At 42.6% G+C, this 18,037-nt stretch overlaps 1 protein-coding gene across 1 annotated transcript in view; it reads left to right on the forward strand.

Moving 5' to 3' along the window:
• PLCE1 (phospholipase C epsilon 1) overlaps positions 1 to 14,868 on the forward strand; it is a 312,623-nt gene extending 297,755 nt beyond the window's left edge. The window contains exons 28-33 of the mRNA XM_045878454.3: positions 1,138 to 1,266; positions 4,595 to 4,804; positions 9,323 to 9,478; positions 10,937 to 11,152; positions 11,482 to 11,675; positions 14,111 to 14,868. Of these exons, the coding sequence (XP_045734410.1) occupies positions 1,138 to 1,266; positions 4,595 to 4,804; positions 9,323 to 9,478; positions 10,937 to 11,152; positions 11,482 to 11,670 (900 nt within the window). The 3' untranslated portion in view covers positions 11,671 to 11,675; positions 14,111 to 14,868. The remainder of the gene's footprint in view (positions 1 to 1,137; positions 1,267 to 4,594; positions 4,805 to 9,322; positions 9,479 to 10,936; positions 11,153 to 11,481; positions 11,676 to 14,110) is intronic.
• Positions 14,869 to 18,037: the final 3,169 nt, after the last annotated feature.

Genomic DNA, 18,037 nt, shown 5'->3' on the forward strand with positions numbered 1-18,037 from the left:
CTACTAGCAATGGAGATGCCACACACGCCATGAATGAACCACTCTTCCTCACAGCACTTCTGACACCAAAAACGTGGTGTCTTTTCCGATGCTACTTCAGCTCTGACACCAGCTGGGTGTCCTGCTTTTCGATCTAGTTCTGACACCATCTACCTGGACTTAGCGTCAGATCCCAAAGTTAAGGGCTCAGTCCCATAGGACTGTCCTCACTTCAGGTGCCAGTGGCAAGTGGCTGTCGCTGGTACTGCTGACTGACCACCTATAAATTCGAGAGTTTTCCACAGCCTCCTCCTCAGGCTCAGGAATTTTCTAGAATCATTCACAGAACTCAGAAACATGCTTTACTATTACCAGTTTTTATGAAGGATACAACTCAGGAGCAGCCAAATGGAAGAGATACATGGGATGAGGTCTAGGGAGAGGGGGTGCAGAGCCTCCTGGCATCCCGATGTGTTCACCAACCCAGAAGCTCTCAGAACCCCATCTTTTAGAGGTTTTTATGGAGGCTTTGTCCTCGTTCTGGGGACAGAAATAACAATAAAATAAAATAATAATTCCAAGGCCAGGCATAATGTCTGATTCAGCTCTCCATCAGTGAATTTTGTATTTTGAATGAATATATTTTAATATACAAAATGCTCAAAAAGTTATGAGTCACACACACCCCCAGCTTTTCCTAAAACAGAAATGCTTTTCATATTATAATTATTTGTGTGCCTGGGCAGTGAGCTCTCCAAGGCCATAATATTCTATTTATCATCTTACCAACCAAAATTCTAACCCAGGAGCCTAAAGAGAGATGGAACTCGATAGACACTGTTGGAGGTCAGTTCATCATTAAGTAATATACATTTCAGATAATATCAGTCTCCTAGTTAGGATGGAAAGAATCACTATTATTTAAAATAAATTATTATTTTGGTGGTATGCTGCTAATATCCTCACTAGACTATTAAGGAAGATGCCCATGGCCTCTTCAACCACAAACAGATGCATCAGGTTATAGAAGAATGGTCTTCTTTTGCATTTATGTGTCCCCCTACAGACTTCTAAGAACTAGTACTTCTCTATTGAATATAGCCTAGAAATAACTTGAGAATGAGAATGAATGAGACACCATGTGATCTTCCTTGACAGATGTTTAATACAGAAGAAAGAAAATGTTTGCAGACTCACAGAGTCACAGTGCATGGGGTCCCGGGTCCAGAGCCCTTTACTGTTTTCTCCATAAATGGAGGCACCAAGGCAAAGCAGCTTCTCCAACAAGTAAGTCCACCATGCCCATGGTTGGGAGAATCCCACATCTATATATATGAGTGTGTGTGTATGTGGGTGTGTGTGTGTAAATGCATGTGTAAACACAAAAGCATACATAAGACACAAAGTCCACAATGATGATCTGCCTTTTGGTTATTCATGTAATTCAACACTGAGATCCACCCTAAGAATGATCTGGGAGAACTTGGTACCACTAGACAAGCTAACCCGTAGAAAAGAATTTTTAACAATTCTTCAAACACATAAAAACTTAGGGCTCAGGAAGGATAAAAACCAGAATGAGTAGCTCTCCAAGCATGTGTACTCTTTCCCTCTAAGCCTAGACCCAGGCCCCATCTCCCTTTTTAATGCAGAGCTTACTAATCAATCAGAATTCGCACACAAGCTGAATGAAGTTTGTTTGCCATCCTAGGAATTGGATCAAAGTTTTAGAGCATCAGTGCACCTGGGTGGCTCAGTTGGTCAAGTAACTGCCTTCAGCTCAGGTCATGATCCTGGAGTCCAGGGATTGAGTCCCGCATCGGGCTCCCTGCTCAGCGGGGAGTCTGCTTCTCCCTCTGACCCTACCCCCTCTTGTGCTCTCTCTCTCTCTCAAAAAAATAAAATAAAATCTTTAAAAAAAAAAAGTTTTAGAGCATCAGGATGGAGCACATGGCCAAGAAGACATCTTCAGCCCCTCCGGCCTTAGGCCTTTATTTGCATGTTGAGCATGTTGACCCTTGTCGGTCTTCCCCTGGCACGTGATCTCAACACTTGAGGTACCACCCCTCTTGTAGTACAAAGAGGCCAGCAGGGCCTGACACAAGGACGAAGTCCTGTTGCCCTAAACCCTGCAGCAGCCCTGGTCTGAGTCCCCTCATGTGGTCCTGCTTCTGCTCGGGATCCACCAGAGATCTCTGTTGCATTCTGTAGGCCACCGCCCCATGGGAGGACATGTCAGAGTGAGGAAGCCGGGAACAAAACAGCATCTGGAGGGAGGCAGCTCCTCAAAAGGACAGGCAAACCCATGTGTAATGTCTTTTCTCTTCACACTGGAAGCTCCACCCCTGCTTGGCACAGTGACCTAACATAGTCACAGACTATTTTATCCCTAACCCAATTCAGAATCCCTCCTCTTCCTTGGGGATAGACCAAGGGAGCAGTGACCAAGAGGAGTGACCCTTAGGCTCTCTCTGAAGGGATCATAGAATGTATGGGGTGAGGTTAGAGATTAAAAACCAATGAAACAACCATACAGAGTAAGAGTAATAAATAGTTCTGGTTTTTGAGAGGAAGTCTCTATGGACAGGCAACATTCTGCCCAACATTTTATAATTGACTTAAAATCAGAGGAAACAGCTTAAGTGCCGGATTTCATAGACTATCAAACAGAAGCTACTACCAAGACTTGGGGTGGGGGGTGGTATTTGTTTTTTGGGTTTTTGTTTTTTAAAGCAATCAGGCCATGAACTTCAGTGTCCACTATCACAAACTATTGTTGGAGATTTGGAGACTCTATAATGAAAATTTAAGTATGGCAGTATTTCCATAGACCACCCACAGAAAGAAACCCATTACTTTATTGTCACCCCATGTGAATAATGCCATGGATATAAAGCTGGACTGAGGAGGGAGTGATGGCAGCCCTCTCAGGGGGGTGACAATACCCACTGACCCACTCCTAGAAGCTTCACATCCTGAATTACCTGTTGCAGTAGCTGTCTTGCCCCCACAGGAGCCAAAGCCCAGCATTGATTATAGACCAAGGACTGGGGTGAAGGGAACAGCGTCTTCCTGAGAATCTTCTGCCTCCACCATCCTCGGCTCACTCTGCTTTTCCTCCAAGCAAGACAAAACAGTGCCAAGTGTTGACTCTGGTAGTTGCATCATTGCAGGGGCAAGGAGAAGGGTGTTTGCCTAATCCAAGCCAGATGGTGGCAGCTTTCTCTGTCCCCACTTGGAGTTGAGCCTTTTGACAGTAATCTGTATGAGTGTGAAGCAATGCGTCAGCCAGAGGAGCCGTAGCGAAGGCTAGTGTTTACTGAGTTCTCATAACATGCCAGGTCATGCTTCATAACCGGTGCCTCCGTCATAAAACAAGGCTGTTACTCTTACTATTCCCATTTTATGGACGGGGAAACTGAGCCTCCAAGGGGTTAAATATCTTGCCCAACCCCTCACAGCCATTAAGTATTAAAGGCAGAGCTCAGACCCAGGTCTGTCTGGCTCCAGAGCCTCGTCTCAGCCGCTCTGTTTGACTGCACAGGGTCTGTCGCCAACAAAGCAAACAAGCTTGTAGGCACAGTGTCAAGAGTTAATTGAAAGGAGAATTCCCAGGAACTTAGAGCAAATGAGATTAGAAGACAACCATTTCCAACCTGAGAAAAAGGGATGATGGTAAAAGCTGTGCTAGGGTCTTTGCCACTGGTCCTGAGTGACAAGATCAGAGAGAGCTAAATGCATAGATTGAGAAGCCTCAAGTTGGTAATTCAGTAGAAGCTCTCATTCCAGCTGTGGGAAAAATAGTTATGCTGTCTGGGGATTATGAATAAATTGTGTCGTTGCCCAGAATGAACATAAACAATCCTTCTTGGACATAAGAGAGTTCTTAGGTCTTCCAGGAAGAATTATGCAACGCTGCAGAGTAGGTCTCACTTATAAATGACACATCGAATCTATGTAAACACCATAAAAATAGGCTTATTTCGTCTGTGTGTGTGTGTATTTATTCAAGTATAGTTAACATACAGTGTTATATTGATTTCAGGTGTACAATAATGTAATGATTCAGCAATTCTATACATTACTCAGTGCTCACCATAAGTGTACCATTAATCCCCCCACCCACTTCCCCTCTGGTAACCACCCAATTTGTTCTCTGTAAAAAAAAGTTTATTTTAGGGGCGCCTGGGTGGCTCAGTCATTAAGCATCTGCCTTCAGGGCTCAGGTCATGATCCCAGGGTCCTGGGATCAAGCCCCGCATTGGGTTCCCTGCTCAGCGGGGAGTCTGCTTCTCCCTCTCCCACTCCCTCTGCTTGTGTTCCCTCTCTCGCTCTGTCTCTATCAAATAAATAAAATCTTTTAAAAAATAGTTTATTTTGGTTTGGGGGGGATTTTTTAAAGATTTTATTTATTCATGAGAGACAGGAGAGAGAGAGAGAGAGGCAGAGGGAGAAGTAGGCTTCCCTCGGAGCAGGGAGCCTGATGCAGGACTTGATCCCAGGACCCTGGGATCATGACCTGAGCCAAAGGCAGATGCTTAACCAACTGAGCCACCCAGGCACCAGAAAAATAGGCTTATTTTGAATTGAAGTTTTGCCTTTGCTTTTTCTTTAGATTCTGACTACTGAACAAGACACCAAACCTATTGTCACAGACTATTTTTTGATGGAAGAAAAATATTTTATATCTAAAGAAAAAAATGAATGCAGGAAACAACCATTCCAGAGAGCCATTGGTCCAGAAGAAGAGATCATGCAGATTTTAAGCAGCTGGTTTCCAGAGGAAGGATATGTTGGCCGGATTGTCTTAAAAACCCAGCAGGAAGTAAGTGTGTCCGACACCATAACAACACAGTATGTGATGAACCACTTCACCACTGGCTACCTCCCTCCATTCAGAATTTCTTATAATTGCAACTTGATTTCTGTTGTTCTTCTTAAGTAAATGTAGAGAAATGATTTTATTTTTCTGCACATATTCGGAATGTTATCTCTAAGTTGCAGAAACCCAGTCTAAAAACCATCCTTTGCAAAAAAACAAAAAGAGCGGGGGAGCAAGAACTCAAAGGATTCCTTATGCACGCCATCAGCTGTGGGTCCAGGATTTGATTTCTGCGTGAACACTGTCATAAGCATCACGGTACTGTCATGTTAGTCCCATCGGTATTTTACCTTTGGAGACTGCTTGCCTTCCTGTTCATGCCTATTAAAGTTTTAACTAATAAAAGATCCTGTGCTTCTAGGTAAAACAACAGTAGTCCTTTGAAAATACTCTGTAACTTCACACGCAGCAAGAATAATCTCTCAACCTCAGTCAGAACTAGTAAAAATTAACATTACGTTCACTAACACTCCCATAGCCATTCCCACGAAGGAAACAATTCAGCGACTGTGTGTCAACTCTGTGTTGGTTAGCTACTATTGGAGTTTGTGAATGGAGCATTGATTTTTTTTTTCCCCCAGAATAAACTGGTAAGAGCCCACCAACTTCCCGCCATTTTTTAAAATGACGTATAAAGTCATTGCTCCACCATAGACAGTCATGCGTCGTGATACGTCAATAATGAAGGAGTCAATTCAACAATTAGATTAAACAGATAGCAACTGAGCACCTACTATGAGCCAAGCCCTGTTCTGGGCACAAAATCTTGCTCCTTTGGGGCACGTAATAGAGCTTGGTTGGAAAAACGCCCATCAAAGATCCATGACGTTGGGACACAATGGAGATGATAAAGAGCCAGTTTTCAGCATCATGTGCTACTTCTTCACTGTGCACCGAGCTGTGAACGTGGCCTACATCCTCCACAGAACCCCAGCATCTGCTCTGGGAAACCAGAGCTGCTGTCTTTCCTTCTGACCTTGCCTTAGACCATAAAAGGACACTTCATTTAGGCAAGGAAATGTAATTGTCTCCCTAGGCTCCTCGCCCTGTCGGACTTACACATTGCAGACACAGCTAACAAGCAGTTCTAATAATTATAGCTTTATGAGAAAATATTAGAGGGCTTAGCTGGACTTTGGAAGACATCTTCAGTTTCTCTCTACATTTTTTCTTATTATTTCTCATTGTCTTGCTTCATTCTCCAGCTACATGTAAAAAAAAAAAAAAGTATCCTTTAAGTGATGATGTCAGCAAGTGAATTTTCAAACCATACAGTTGCATTTACTGTGTTTAAAGTTCTCACTCACCGCTTTTGAATGACCTCGTGACAGAATGGAAACCATTTCACACATAAGGAAATGGAGGTTCACAGAGGTTAAATCATGACAGGGTGAGACACAGAAAGCACTCACGTCTGTGGCTTTCCGGTCAGTGTTGGTGCCCAGCACTGTGGGGACAGCAGTCAGCAGCAAGCAGGAGAGAACACGGGCAAGCTGCAGAGTGCCACGGCGCCATATGCATACAAGGGCTGGGGAGGCTAGGAATGCCCATATGCGATTTAAAATGTTTATGAGGGGCGCCTGGGTGGCTCAGTCGGCTCAGCGTCCGACTCTTGATTTCGGCTCACGTCATGATCTCAGGGTCCTGGGGTGGAGCCCCAAGTGGGGCTCCACGCTGAGCATCAAGTCGGCTTGTCCCTCTCCCTTTGCCCTTCCCCCGCTGGCTCTCTCTCTCTAAAATAAATAGATAAATAAATAAAATCTTTAAAATGTATATGAAAACAGGCTGTAGAGACCTCAGGAATAAATATTGCATAAGGGCTGGTGGAAGAGAAGCCTTTTGAAGAATAAGGGTGATAAATTAGAAGGGAAGGCTAATAAGCATTTTTTGATGGGGAGAATACAGCAAGCTCTCCTGTATAATGCCTTTGTGGGGAGATTTTTTTTTTTTAAGATTATTTATTTATTTATTTATTTGAAAGAGAGTGTGAGTGAGCGAGACAGAGCATGAGCAGGGGGAGGAGCAGACTCTCCACTGTGCAGGGAGCCCGATGCAGGGATCGGTGCCTGGACTCCCGGATCATGACCTGAGCTGAAGGCAGATGCTTAACTGACTGAGCCACCCAGGCATGGGGAGAAAATTTTTGAAATGACTGACATGTGTCTGCTAAGATAACGAATCACATTTAAAGTGTTTAGGTTGACCTGGTACACAGTCATACACAGTACCTATTTACTGACTGAATAAATGAATTCAGCAATTATTGAATGCAAGCAGATACTAGCATAGTTGATAGATTTGGGCTCTAGGTATTTCCATGTATTTCATTCTGTGGAACTAGTGAGATGAATAAGCAGTTTGCCCGTATATTCAAAGTCCCCAAACTGCCATCCGTGACCTCTGATCTCCTCTGCCTGCCTGCCTTTTATAGTTGTCTTGTCTTCTAGGCTCTCAGGCTGTCAGGATCACATCTTCCTGTGGTCAGTATGCCCTCCCGGGACACCTGCTGGATTTGAAATCAGACAGACCTGGCTCTGCCACAAATTAGATGACCTTGGACAGCTCATTTAACTTCTGTAAACCTCTGTGCCCTAGTTTGTAAATCTGTAAGAGAAACTACTCTACCTGATTGAAAAAGATTAACATGAGACTCGTGCCAAACATATAGACAATATGTAGAAAAATGCTTAGTAAGCTATAAAGAGCTACAAGTGAGAGCCGTTGTTCTGGTCATAACCTGTGCCTTCTAATGTGGGCAGAAAGCGCCTTGGAAATAAATAAGCTCTGAGTGAGGCTCCAAGAAGCTCTCTTAAAAGTCAGTTTATTGCACAGTTATTGAGGTATTTCATGTGTCCATGAGAACCTTTTTTGGTTTTTTTCATGCTTGCTTGCTTCCCGGTTTTCAAGACACAGATTATAAATTATGTCAGATGAATTACCACCCAACCCTACTCTCCAACTGGTTAAATATATTATGATCAACACAGTGACATATTACACAGCTAAAATCTCTAAGAAGTGACATGAAATGAACACCACAATCTTTTAAGTGGGGACAAAAAAAGTGGCAGAACATTGTATGGAGTTTATATACTAAAAATAGACAGTAACTCTCCCCTGCCTAACACCCATAATGTAACAAATGGGGTCCAAAAACATCAGTCCTGAAAATTGGAGGGACCATGATTCCAAGATTAATGAAATGATTGGGGTGAGCCTGTGGGGCTGGTTGGCAAGAAGCTCCAGGAACCAGTCCTTTCTGGTCCTGGCTGCAGTTTGGCGCCACCTGGTGGCAGGTATCCATTCTGACTTTAATATCAATGGGGACAATTCTGGGTCCTATGGCTGGTTGGAACCTCCAGGAGTGTGGCAGTGATTCCTGGATTTTTCTGGTTAGTTAGCACCATTTCAGTGCCTTGATCTGAGGAGATTAGGCTAGAAGACTGTTGGAGATCAAAGGACCTTTCTGCTAAATGCTCACTTCCTGAGATGGGGTTGCCCCTGCCCCTTCAGACCTCCCCCTTGCAGAAGAGAACTGTAAGCTACCTTTCATTTGAGAATGGGGCTACCAAAAAACAGGAGCCATTCCACGATATTATATCTAAATTCACATAATTCCAGGGTTTCATTGTATCTATGTGTTCACATACACAAAAATACATAGATCCATAGCAGATGTTTAGAAGCATACATAACCTAACAACAATGGGTTTTTTATGGAGAATGAGATGGGGGGGGAGGTGATAATGGGGAAAGTTTGGCTTTTTGATATATTTCTATACTGTTTGGAAAATTTCAATAAGATTCATGTATCTATAGATATATCTAAATATATATTTAATATATAGTTACATATGTAAAATTTACTGAAAGCCAGTTCACCAAAAGCCAATTAACCTGATGACCAATTCTCGTAATTATTGAGAATTTTGTCGATATTCATTTCAGTGTGTCCTACCTCCAGCCATCGTTTCAGCCTTTTCACTGCTGGTTCTATCCGTCCAGCCTGGCTGAGGGTCAGTTTGCATGGTTCATGTTCAGATGTCTAGTATTTCTTAATTGCCCAAGGCCTGTGTAGGGAATGGATGGGCTCTCTCTTAAATGTAATTTACTGTGTTCTTATTTGGCTTTTGGTCATTGGCAATATGGTATATTGTCCTTGTACAAATTTATCTACAGTGACTTGGACTCAAAATCCAAGTAGGAGCAGATCTACTGGCTCATTGTAAGCCAGAACTTATCAGTCTGTCAGCAGCAGCAGAAACACCTACATTACTTTCTTCCTCTCAGAAGACATGGATATCCTTGTAGAATTGTTTATGAACTATTACCTAGTGTATGAAATAGATGAGAAATAGTTTCCAACATTGCCCAGATACAGCTCACGTTTTCACTGGGTTTTTCTTTCTTGCTCTACATCATCTTACCATTTACTCATACTCTTCTTCTTTTTTAACATAGAACCAAGAAGAGAGAAGCATTGTTCAAGATGACAAGGAGATAATCTTGAACTCCGAGGAGAGTTTCTTTGTCCAAGTGCATGACGTTTCTCCAGAGCAACCTCGAACAGTCATCAAAGCACCCCGTGTCAGCACCGCGCAGGATGTCATTCAGCAGGTGAAAGCCTCGCCCTTGCTCTCCTCGGTCTGCTCCTCAGTGTAAATCACTGGCACAAATCAGATGTCAGCTCATTTTATGAGAAGTTCTAGAACAATGGGGATCTGAAAAGGGAGAGTGTGCCTCTAGGTTGGGACATGCTAGTTTATTCCTTCAACAGACACTTGCCTAGTATCTGTCATGAGTCTGGCTCTCTGTGGAAGTGTTGATAACAGATTTAGGAGGGGGCTCCACAGAGTAGTAATTTCATTGGCCCAGAAATGCCTAAGCCAGTCCCTGGTGACTGTTTCTCAAAGATCTTACAGAGGACATGCTGGAGGCCTTCTCTGGCCCTCTCCCTCCTCTAAGTCATGCTTCTTTGTGTACATGGTTTCAAAGAACTGTATCTCCTTCCTTCAAGCCTCGTCATGGTTTGTTTATTAAATACCCAGTTGAGAAGTGGTATAGCCATAATGGTTAACAGCACAGACACTAAATCAAATTGCTCCAGGTTCAAATCCCAGCTCTCCTTCTTAGTGCCTCGGTTACAGTGGTGTGCTGGTAGACTGGCTGTCTTAAGGGAAAAAAAGAGCCAAATTGATTTTTAGTATTTGCCAATTTCTGTTGTGTGGATACTCCCACCACGTCTGATTTCACTGGCCCGTTCCAGTTGGCTCCAGCACACTGTATTATATACTCTGTGGTAAGCTACTCCATCCACAGCGTGGAGATTGTATAATAGTCCTTTCCACACACAGTTGTTGTGAAGATCAACTCAGTAAATATACATAAGGTGTACAATGCCTAGCACCTGGTAAACACTATTTAAGTGCTATCTGCTATGATTACATGATGACGTGGTTAAAATTTGCCTCCTTAGTAGAGTTTGAAAGTCCAAGAGAACCCAGACATGTTTGTTTGGTTTTTTTCACCTTTATCTCCCCAAAGTATAATACAGTATCTGTGACACAGAAGGCCCTCACTAAACATTTGATGAGCAAATAAATGTATAAATGAAAGATGATCTTATACTAAATGAGAAGGGAGACCGGGCGAATTACTAAAATGCCTTCCACACCCAAGACTCTGTGATAGAGAGGCTCCCGAGGGTCAGGATTCTGCCCCTCCCGGTCTGTGTGACCTTCATGTCTATGAGCTTTGGTGCATGTAGAAAACCCAGTCGACATCCTTATTCTGTTACTCATTAGCTGTGCATTCTCTGGAGTCTGCTTAATCTCTATACATTTAAGTTTCCTTGTCTGAAAATGGGGTAATAATACCTAAATCACGGTCTGCTGTGAAGCCCCATTACAAGCGACAACTACGCAAACATAAACTGAGGAATGGAACGATGCAATCTGAGAAAGAGCCACTCCTTCTCTAAAAGTCTGTGACATTTTCCCACCTTCAAGTTCCATTCAGAATGAATGCAAGCGTTGGAGAGGCCGTGTATTCAGTGGACCGTAACTTCTCTTTCAGACCTTATGCAAGGCCAAATATTCCTACAGCATTCTGAGCAACCCCAACCCGAGTGACTATGTGCTTTTGGAAGAGGTGGTGAAAGACGCTACCAAGAAGTCTGCCACCCCGAAGTCCTCCCAGCGGGTTCTTTTGGACCAGGAGTGTGTGTTTCAAGCCCAAAGCAAGTGGAAAGGTGCAGGAAAATTCATCCTTAAGCTAAAGGAGCAGGTGCAGGTAAAGTTCAAAGTGCTTTTGCTCTCTCCACAAAGCACTTGATACTCATAACCACGTGGCAATCAAATCTGGGAACTTATGAAATCTAGGAGAAAGTTTGAGTCAAGGGATATAGTTGGGAGGAAACGGTTTGGCTTCACTTTCACTACATGAAAAGAAATGTACTCCCCACTGTGGGTAAGCAGCCCTGAGAGGGGACTCCCTCAGCACTTCTTCCCAAAGCTCTACCTATTAGAGAAGAAGAGGAAAGGGCTCCATGATAGCGTGTCAGATGACTGGGGATCCCGGCTTTCACCTTATACCCATGGAAGCTTCTTTTTTTCCCACAGGCATCCCGAGAAGACAAAAGAAAAGGCATTTCTTTTGCAAGTGAATTCAAGAAGTTCACCAAGTCAACTAAACAGCCCCGAGGACTCACATCACCTTCTCAGGTCTTGGCCTCAGAAAGTGTCCAAAGCAAGGAGGAGAAACTGGTGGGCAGCTTGCCCTCCAGTGACACCACAGAGTACCGACAATAACCAAGGTTGGCACGTTTTACCCAGATAGACCGAGTCATTGAGCCATTCTGAAATGGGGGCCCACTTACCCTACTGTGTAAGGCACAGCAGGCCCAGAGGACGATGTCCCGAAGGCAGATAGGAATCGTACCTAAAAACAGGAAAAGGGCTCTGAAGAGCCATGTACCTTCAGTATTTATAATTTTAGACCGACTGGTTTTGTAGCTAGCCAAACGAAGGCCCCCAAGAAGACAACCAACTTGCCCAAACTACTACATCAGCTCTATTTTATCAGACCTAGAACTGCCTTAACCGTCACTAACACAAATATTCTCGAAGGACTGCTATGGGTCATTCAGCTTTCATTCCTTTGGATTTTTAGTTTCATGCTATTTTGAGGTTTGATTTAGCCTCAACAACCTCACCTTGGTCTGCCTCAATTAAAAAATAAAAATCTGGCATTCAAAACTGTGTAACAGCCTCTACCTGGAAACTGCAGTAAACTCAGCCTTTGGTTGCCTACCCACTGCTCGGTATCCACAGAGTAATCTTCGTTCCATCTTAAAAGATTATATGGAACCCAAATTAAAAAAAAAAAAAAAAAATGAGGAAAACAAGCACATATATATTTTTTTTACTTCCTAATGAACCCAAGGGATTATTAAAGCCCACTCTTTACCTGCACCACTGTAGTTCTAAAACTGAGACTGCTAGCCTAGCAAAGGCATTGCTGCTCACACTGCAGGGCTTCATCGTCTGCCTTTATCACAAGGAATTTCTTATATAAAACTGTAGAAGCTCACATTAAAGAATTCATTGATACCTTTTGGCAGGACCTAATCTGATTTATAAGAGCACAAAAGAAGGCCCAATACACTGAGCCCATGTTTCTACATTTGAGAAACTCCTAAAATAACTGGTGCCCTGTACCACACATACAAAGCTCTTTCAAAACAACAGATGGGACCAAATACAGGAAATCCCCTCCAGAATATCGGCGTATCCAACTATCCTGAGAGGTGCAAGGTTACTTAGGTTCTGTACGTAAAGGCTCATCGGAAGGAACTCGTGGAGCCAGGGCAGCAATCCACATCACACAACGGGTAATAGTGAATTCGCACAGAACGGCGAAGCCGTGGCTGTGCCACACTCAGAGAAGGCTCAACACCCGTTTTCTGTTGAGATACATCTAGAATCCTAATTTTTAAAACTTCCAGACTTACTTTCTTATTTGCCCCAGGTCACTGAGAGTCGGTGCCTTCTCCAAAAGCCAAGTGAGCTTTAGAACTAAGCACCAGTGTTGAGCCTCTCCAGCTTTGAGAGAACGACTCATCTTGGTAGTGGATCTGTGAGCATACGCCGTTAAGGACAGAAATGAAACTTTAAAGTATTGTTTTTCTCGATCAAGAACTTAGTATCAAATGAATCCGAGATGTCAGGTTTACATACCCCTCTATCCTGACCTCCAAAGTGACAGTGGTGTCACCCTCTGCACAAACGGAGCCCTCCAATTCCTAGGATGGCAGGATCACGGAAGTCCGTAGGAGTACACCGCCACCAGAAAGCTGACTTACAAAGGAGCTTGCTACAGGAGCAGTATTAGGAGAGGGGGTGATTTAGAAGTAGGTTTTGGACTGTATTTTTCTGTAGCAAGCATTCAGAATCGTTCAGTTGACCTCAGCTTTGCTTAAACCTGGGGAAGTTTTTCTTTAAAAACAGACATGGGTACATCTATGGGTACATGAATCTCGTGTTATAAATTCCTTTACAAACGGTGTCCTCAAAAAGGGGCGCTTGTGAGAAAAGAGACTTCCAGTGCTCACGAGAAGGCAAGTTTAGTGTTTTCACTGCTTATGAAAACATAAGTTTTCATGTTCTAATTCTAAAACTTTCACCCCTGAAGTTTTAAGACTTATCCCTTAATCATTTAAGAACTCATAAACAATTATTTACCTTACTCTTATCTGAAATGATGTAGAGTTGAAGGAATTCCACCTTTTGGAAAAGTTGAAGTTTATCTGATTGTTATTTAAAAAACCCTTCTAAAGGCTGTGGTGTTCCAGGGCAGAAATAGGCTCACATTCCACCTCCCAGGAACATCGTGTTACAACACTGCAAGTTTATTTTTTAAAGATTTTTTTTATTGTCAGAGAGACAGAAAGCACAAGCCGGGGGGAGTGGGAGAGGGAGAAGCAGGCTTCCCGCTGGGCAGGGAGCCCGATGCGGGGCTTGATCCTAGGACCCTGGGATCATGACCTGAGCCGAAGGCAGCCGCTTAACCGACTGAGCCACCCAGGCGTCCTGACACTGCAAGTTTCTAGCCAAGAGTCTCTCCTCCAAAAGCAGCCACCAGAGTTGTGGGTTTCTCTTGGTTGAACCACATTAAACCATTGCTACACTGCAGATGCTGCTCCTTCATTTTAAATCTACTTACAAGCCTATGTATTATACCACTTTACAGGTGAAGATCTTTTGGTAAGAAGTTAAAGTCAAGAGTGAACATGGTGGAAACAAATAAAATTTCCTTACCTTCATCAGACTTAAACTGGAAATTGATGATTTCTGAACGGAAGCCTTCTTCACACACGACGTGAGGTCCACGCTGTCAAACAAAATGGCACCGGGCTACCTACCACCCAGTTTCCTGACGAATGCAGCAAAGAAGCCCAGGAGATGGCCATTTTATTTTATAAATGTCAGCAGTCGGAACATTGCTAAGCTTGCAATAACAGACTTATAGAACAAGCAAGGGTCAGCAAACTCTGTCCATAAAGGGCCAGACAGTAAGGATCGTAGGCTTTCTGGGCCCTACAGTCTCCACTGCAGCCACTCATCTCGGCTGTTAACAGTACAAAAGCAGCCACAGACCATACAGAAGTGAGCGAGCGTGGGTGTGTTCCAATAAAAATTTGCAGACGCTGAAATTGCAATTTCATAAAATTTTCACATCACTAATAATCCTCTTCTGGGTTTTTTTTTCCAATCACTCAAAAATGTAAAAACTATTCTCAAGAGCCATACAAAACCTGGTGGCAGGTTGGATTTGGCCCAGGGCCATAGTTTGCTGACCCGACTTAGAAAACTGGGAACAAGAGCCACAGAGGTCTGAAAACAAGCAAGCTAGTTTAGTCATATACTTCATGGCTGACGATCGGAAGCTTTGGGGCATTGCAAATGTAAATATATCCTATAAGATTCATTAAAAAGTAATTCAATGTAGTTTCTATATTATGCACCATAGTGGACTCTTCTTTAGCATTTCTTTCTATGTAGAGAATGATGTTGGGTTTTTTTTTTAAGTTTATTGCTTATGTGTTCACAGATTATTCCACTTTTGGTTTTCACAAACTGAATTTAGAATGATGTATAAATTAGTATCTTCTGAGTTGTGACATCTTAACAAGAAATTTAACCATTTCTTAAAGCAAAAGTAGACTGAGTGGGTGTTCAAATTTATTTATTTTGCAAGGTCTGTACTGACACTGTACTTATATATTTATTATACATAGCTTTTGTGATCCCGCTTATGGATTAGAAGCACTAGAGGTTCTGTCTCACTATTTGAAGACAAATCTCCTAAAAAAAAAATGTATGACCTGAATACCTGACATGGGCCAGAATTTCATGCAAAAAAAAGCTTCAATTCTCATTAACTGAAGAGCTATTGATCCAGGTCATAATTGCCATTTAAGGTATATTATCTTTAAAACTTACTGTGTAAAACTATCAAGTAAGTGTAAAGAATTCTTATCCTTGGTATGAAGCAAATTATGACTTTTAAAATGGAATGTGTGTTGCTCTAAAGTAAATCCAAACTTTCTACCAACATTAAAATTTTTTCTTCAAATTATAAAGCACACAAAAAATCCTAACTTTTTCTTTGAGAAGTCTTTTTACCAATTATAAAAATAAAACAAGTCCCCAGTTCTCTGCATATTCTGAAGTCAGAAGTGTTAAAAACACACCAGACAGCTTTCACGTTATTGTTCACTGACTCGAAGCCTTAATGCTAGAACAGCCGCCATTTGCTTGTCCACAGAATTCAAGCTATTCCAGTTGGATGTGGTTTGCCCAGTACTACAGGTTTCTTTTCAAATCATCAGTCTATAAGAAATGCACACTACTGCCCCATTTAAAAAAAAATATTCCAGGGCGCCTGGGTGGCTCAGTTGGTTGAGCGACTGCCTTCGGCTCAGGTCATGATCCTGGAGTCCCGGGATCGAGTCCCGCATCGGGCTCCCTGCTTGGCAGGGAGTCTGCTTCTCCCTCTGACCCTCCTCCCTCTCATGCTCTCTGTCTCTCATTCTCTGTCTCAAATAAATAAATAAAATCTTTAAAAAAAAAAAAAAAAAAAAAAAAAATTCCAGAAACACTTTATCATGCGTCTATAAATTTGACATCTTTTCCTCTTGTTTGGCTTATCATGTACTGAAAACTGAGGTACTGGCCTAAAACTGGCTAGAGTCATAATGAAAACAGTGCAGAGTAAGAGGATGAGAAGCAAGACTGGTCTCTCTAGGTTTAGCACTTGGCCTTGACTCTAAGCTCCAGCCCCGCCCCACCCCACCCACCCCAGTCTGTAACATCGTTGACTCGGCTGATGGAATCTGAAACTCCCCGAGACTAAAGTGAGACTAGGTTTTACAAGTAAATGTATTGCCTATGTTGAACCCAACTTAGTTGTGCATTCCATTTTGAGGTGAAAGCACATCCTCCGTTGAATCAGAGTCTTTGGGACCTTCTGAAAGACACTGCTCAAAATGTAAAACGCCCACTCTATTACAACTAACTGGCACAACTTGGTGTTTGCCAAATATATGAAATTTTTATTTGTAGCTTCTCTGAACTATATAGCTATGTTAGTACACCAAATGAAAGAAATTATTCTATTAGAATAAATCGAAAACGGCCACCCAGACTCTACCCATTACCACTTCAAACTTTCCAGACTACTAAAAATCTGGGTAGCAAACTTTTATCATTTGTAAAGTTGATATGGCAAAGAATCTAAATATGCAAACTAGGTTTATGACAAGATTTTGAGGAAAAATATTTCAAGACACTTCACTAAAAACAAAGGAGCATGAGTTCTGTTACTGTTGGGTGATGACAACTTTACAGAATTATGTATAGCTGGTGAAAAAGGAATAGGTAAGAATCCAACTGGTCTGTGATGCCGAAGAAATAGACTGACTTCCTCCTGGTCACCTGTTCATCTGGAATTGGTTGTTTTGCAAAATAATGGAAGGTCGCATGAGGTCATCAAGGAATTGAGGGTAAGTTTGAGGGCAAATCTGTAGGAAGTAACAATACTATTTAGACAGAAAGTGCCCTGTTGAGGGAAATGCCTCTTTTCATGTCATCCTATCCTTAGCAAGTAATAGTTACTTATAAATTCTCCAGATGGGGGTAAATAGGAGTTACAACTCAACAGAAGTGAGTGACAGGTGCCTTGTTTTTAATTAAATTTGCTTTCATACAAAGGCTCCCATCTTAGGGGCTCGGGAAACACTAGAGGCTCACTAATGAAGAAGGCCCCCTCCTGCCACACACGTACTCCTTTCTCAAACTACATCTTCCCCTTCCTCTCTTCTCTTTCCCTACCCAGTAGTTCTGTAGACCTGTCGTCCTCTGCCTGGACACCCACAGGCCTTGCTCAATTCTGACAAGTAACAGAGCTTGCATCCTGCCTGGTAAAACTGAATTAACTGCCACCACACCAAGAGAAAACTAGGATTCTTCTGGCTGGTGTCTGATCTCCAACTTGGCAGAGTGAGAGGCAGCCTACAGCCTACAGCCCTCTAGATGGCTGCCTCCGACCACCTGCAGTTTCTTCTCTCACGTGTGCAGCAAAGTGAAAAGAGGTGAATACCTAGACCCTCCAGAAAGTTATTAGGAAAGGAAGACTGCCTCTTACACTAAGTCCATTCTTGGGTCAGTATTCCCAGGATACAGTGTGCTGTTAACAATGTATACGTTCTTGGCCATCTCTAAGTGTCAATTTCCTAAGGAATCTTCAGCTGATGGCATCCCATGGTCATTTGACATGGGATGACCTAAATGTTCCTGAAGTACTGAATCTCCACAATTACCAAGTTATTCGTGTACATCTCTTAGATCCCAAGTAGACTATGCTCAAGAAGGTCTATGAGACCTTTCCCAGGTCTCTGAACTTTGAACTAATTCACTCTGACACTGAAATGGGTAATGTTGCATTTGTTTAAATGTGTGAATGATCGTAGTATGCAAGCCCATGGAAGACTGAAACTGTCTTACATCCATTCTTACCCCCACTTCACTTTTAAGTGCCTAGCACAATGCTAAGCACACAGTAGGTGCTCGATACTCGTCTAGTTAAAAAAAATATATTAAGGCTGTAGCTTGTTAT

This window comes from Mirounga angustirostris, unplaced genomic scaffold (assembly GCF_029215605.1).
Source record: "Mirounga angustirostris isolate CCGP_5_RB_7025 unplaced genomic scaffold, mMirAng1.0.hap1 SCAF_6, whole genome shotgun sequence".
Classification (NCBI taxonomy): Eukaryota; Metazoa; Chordata; class Mammalia; order Carnivora; family Phocidae; genus Mirounga; species Mirounga angustirostris.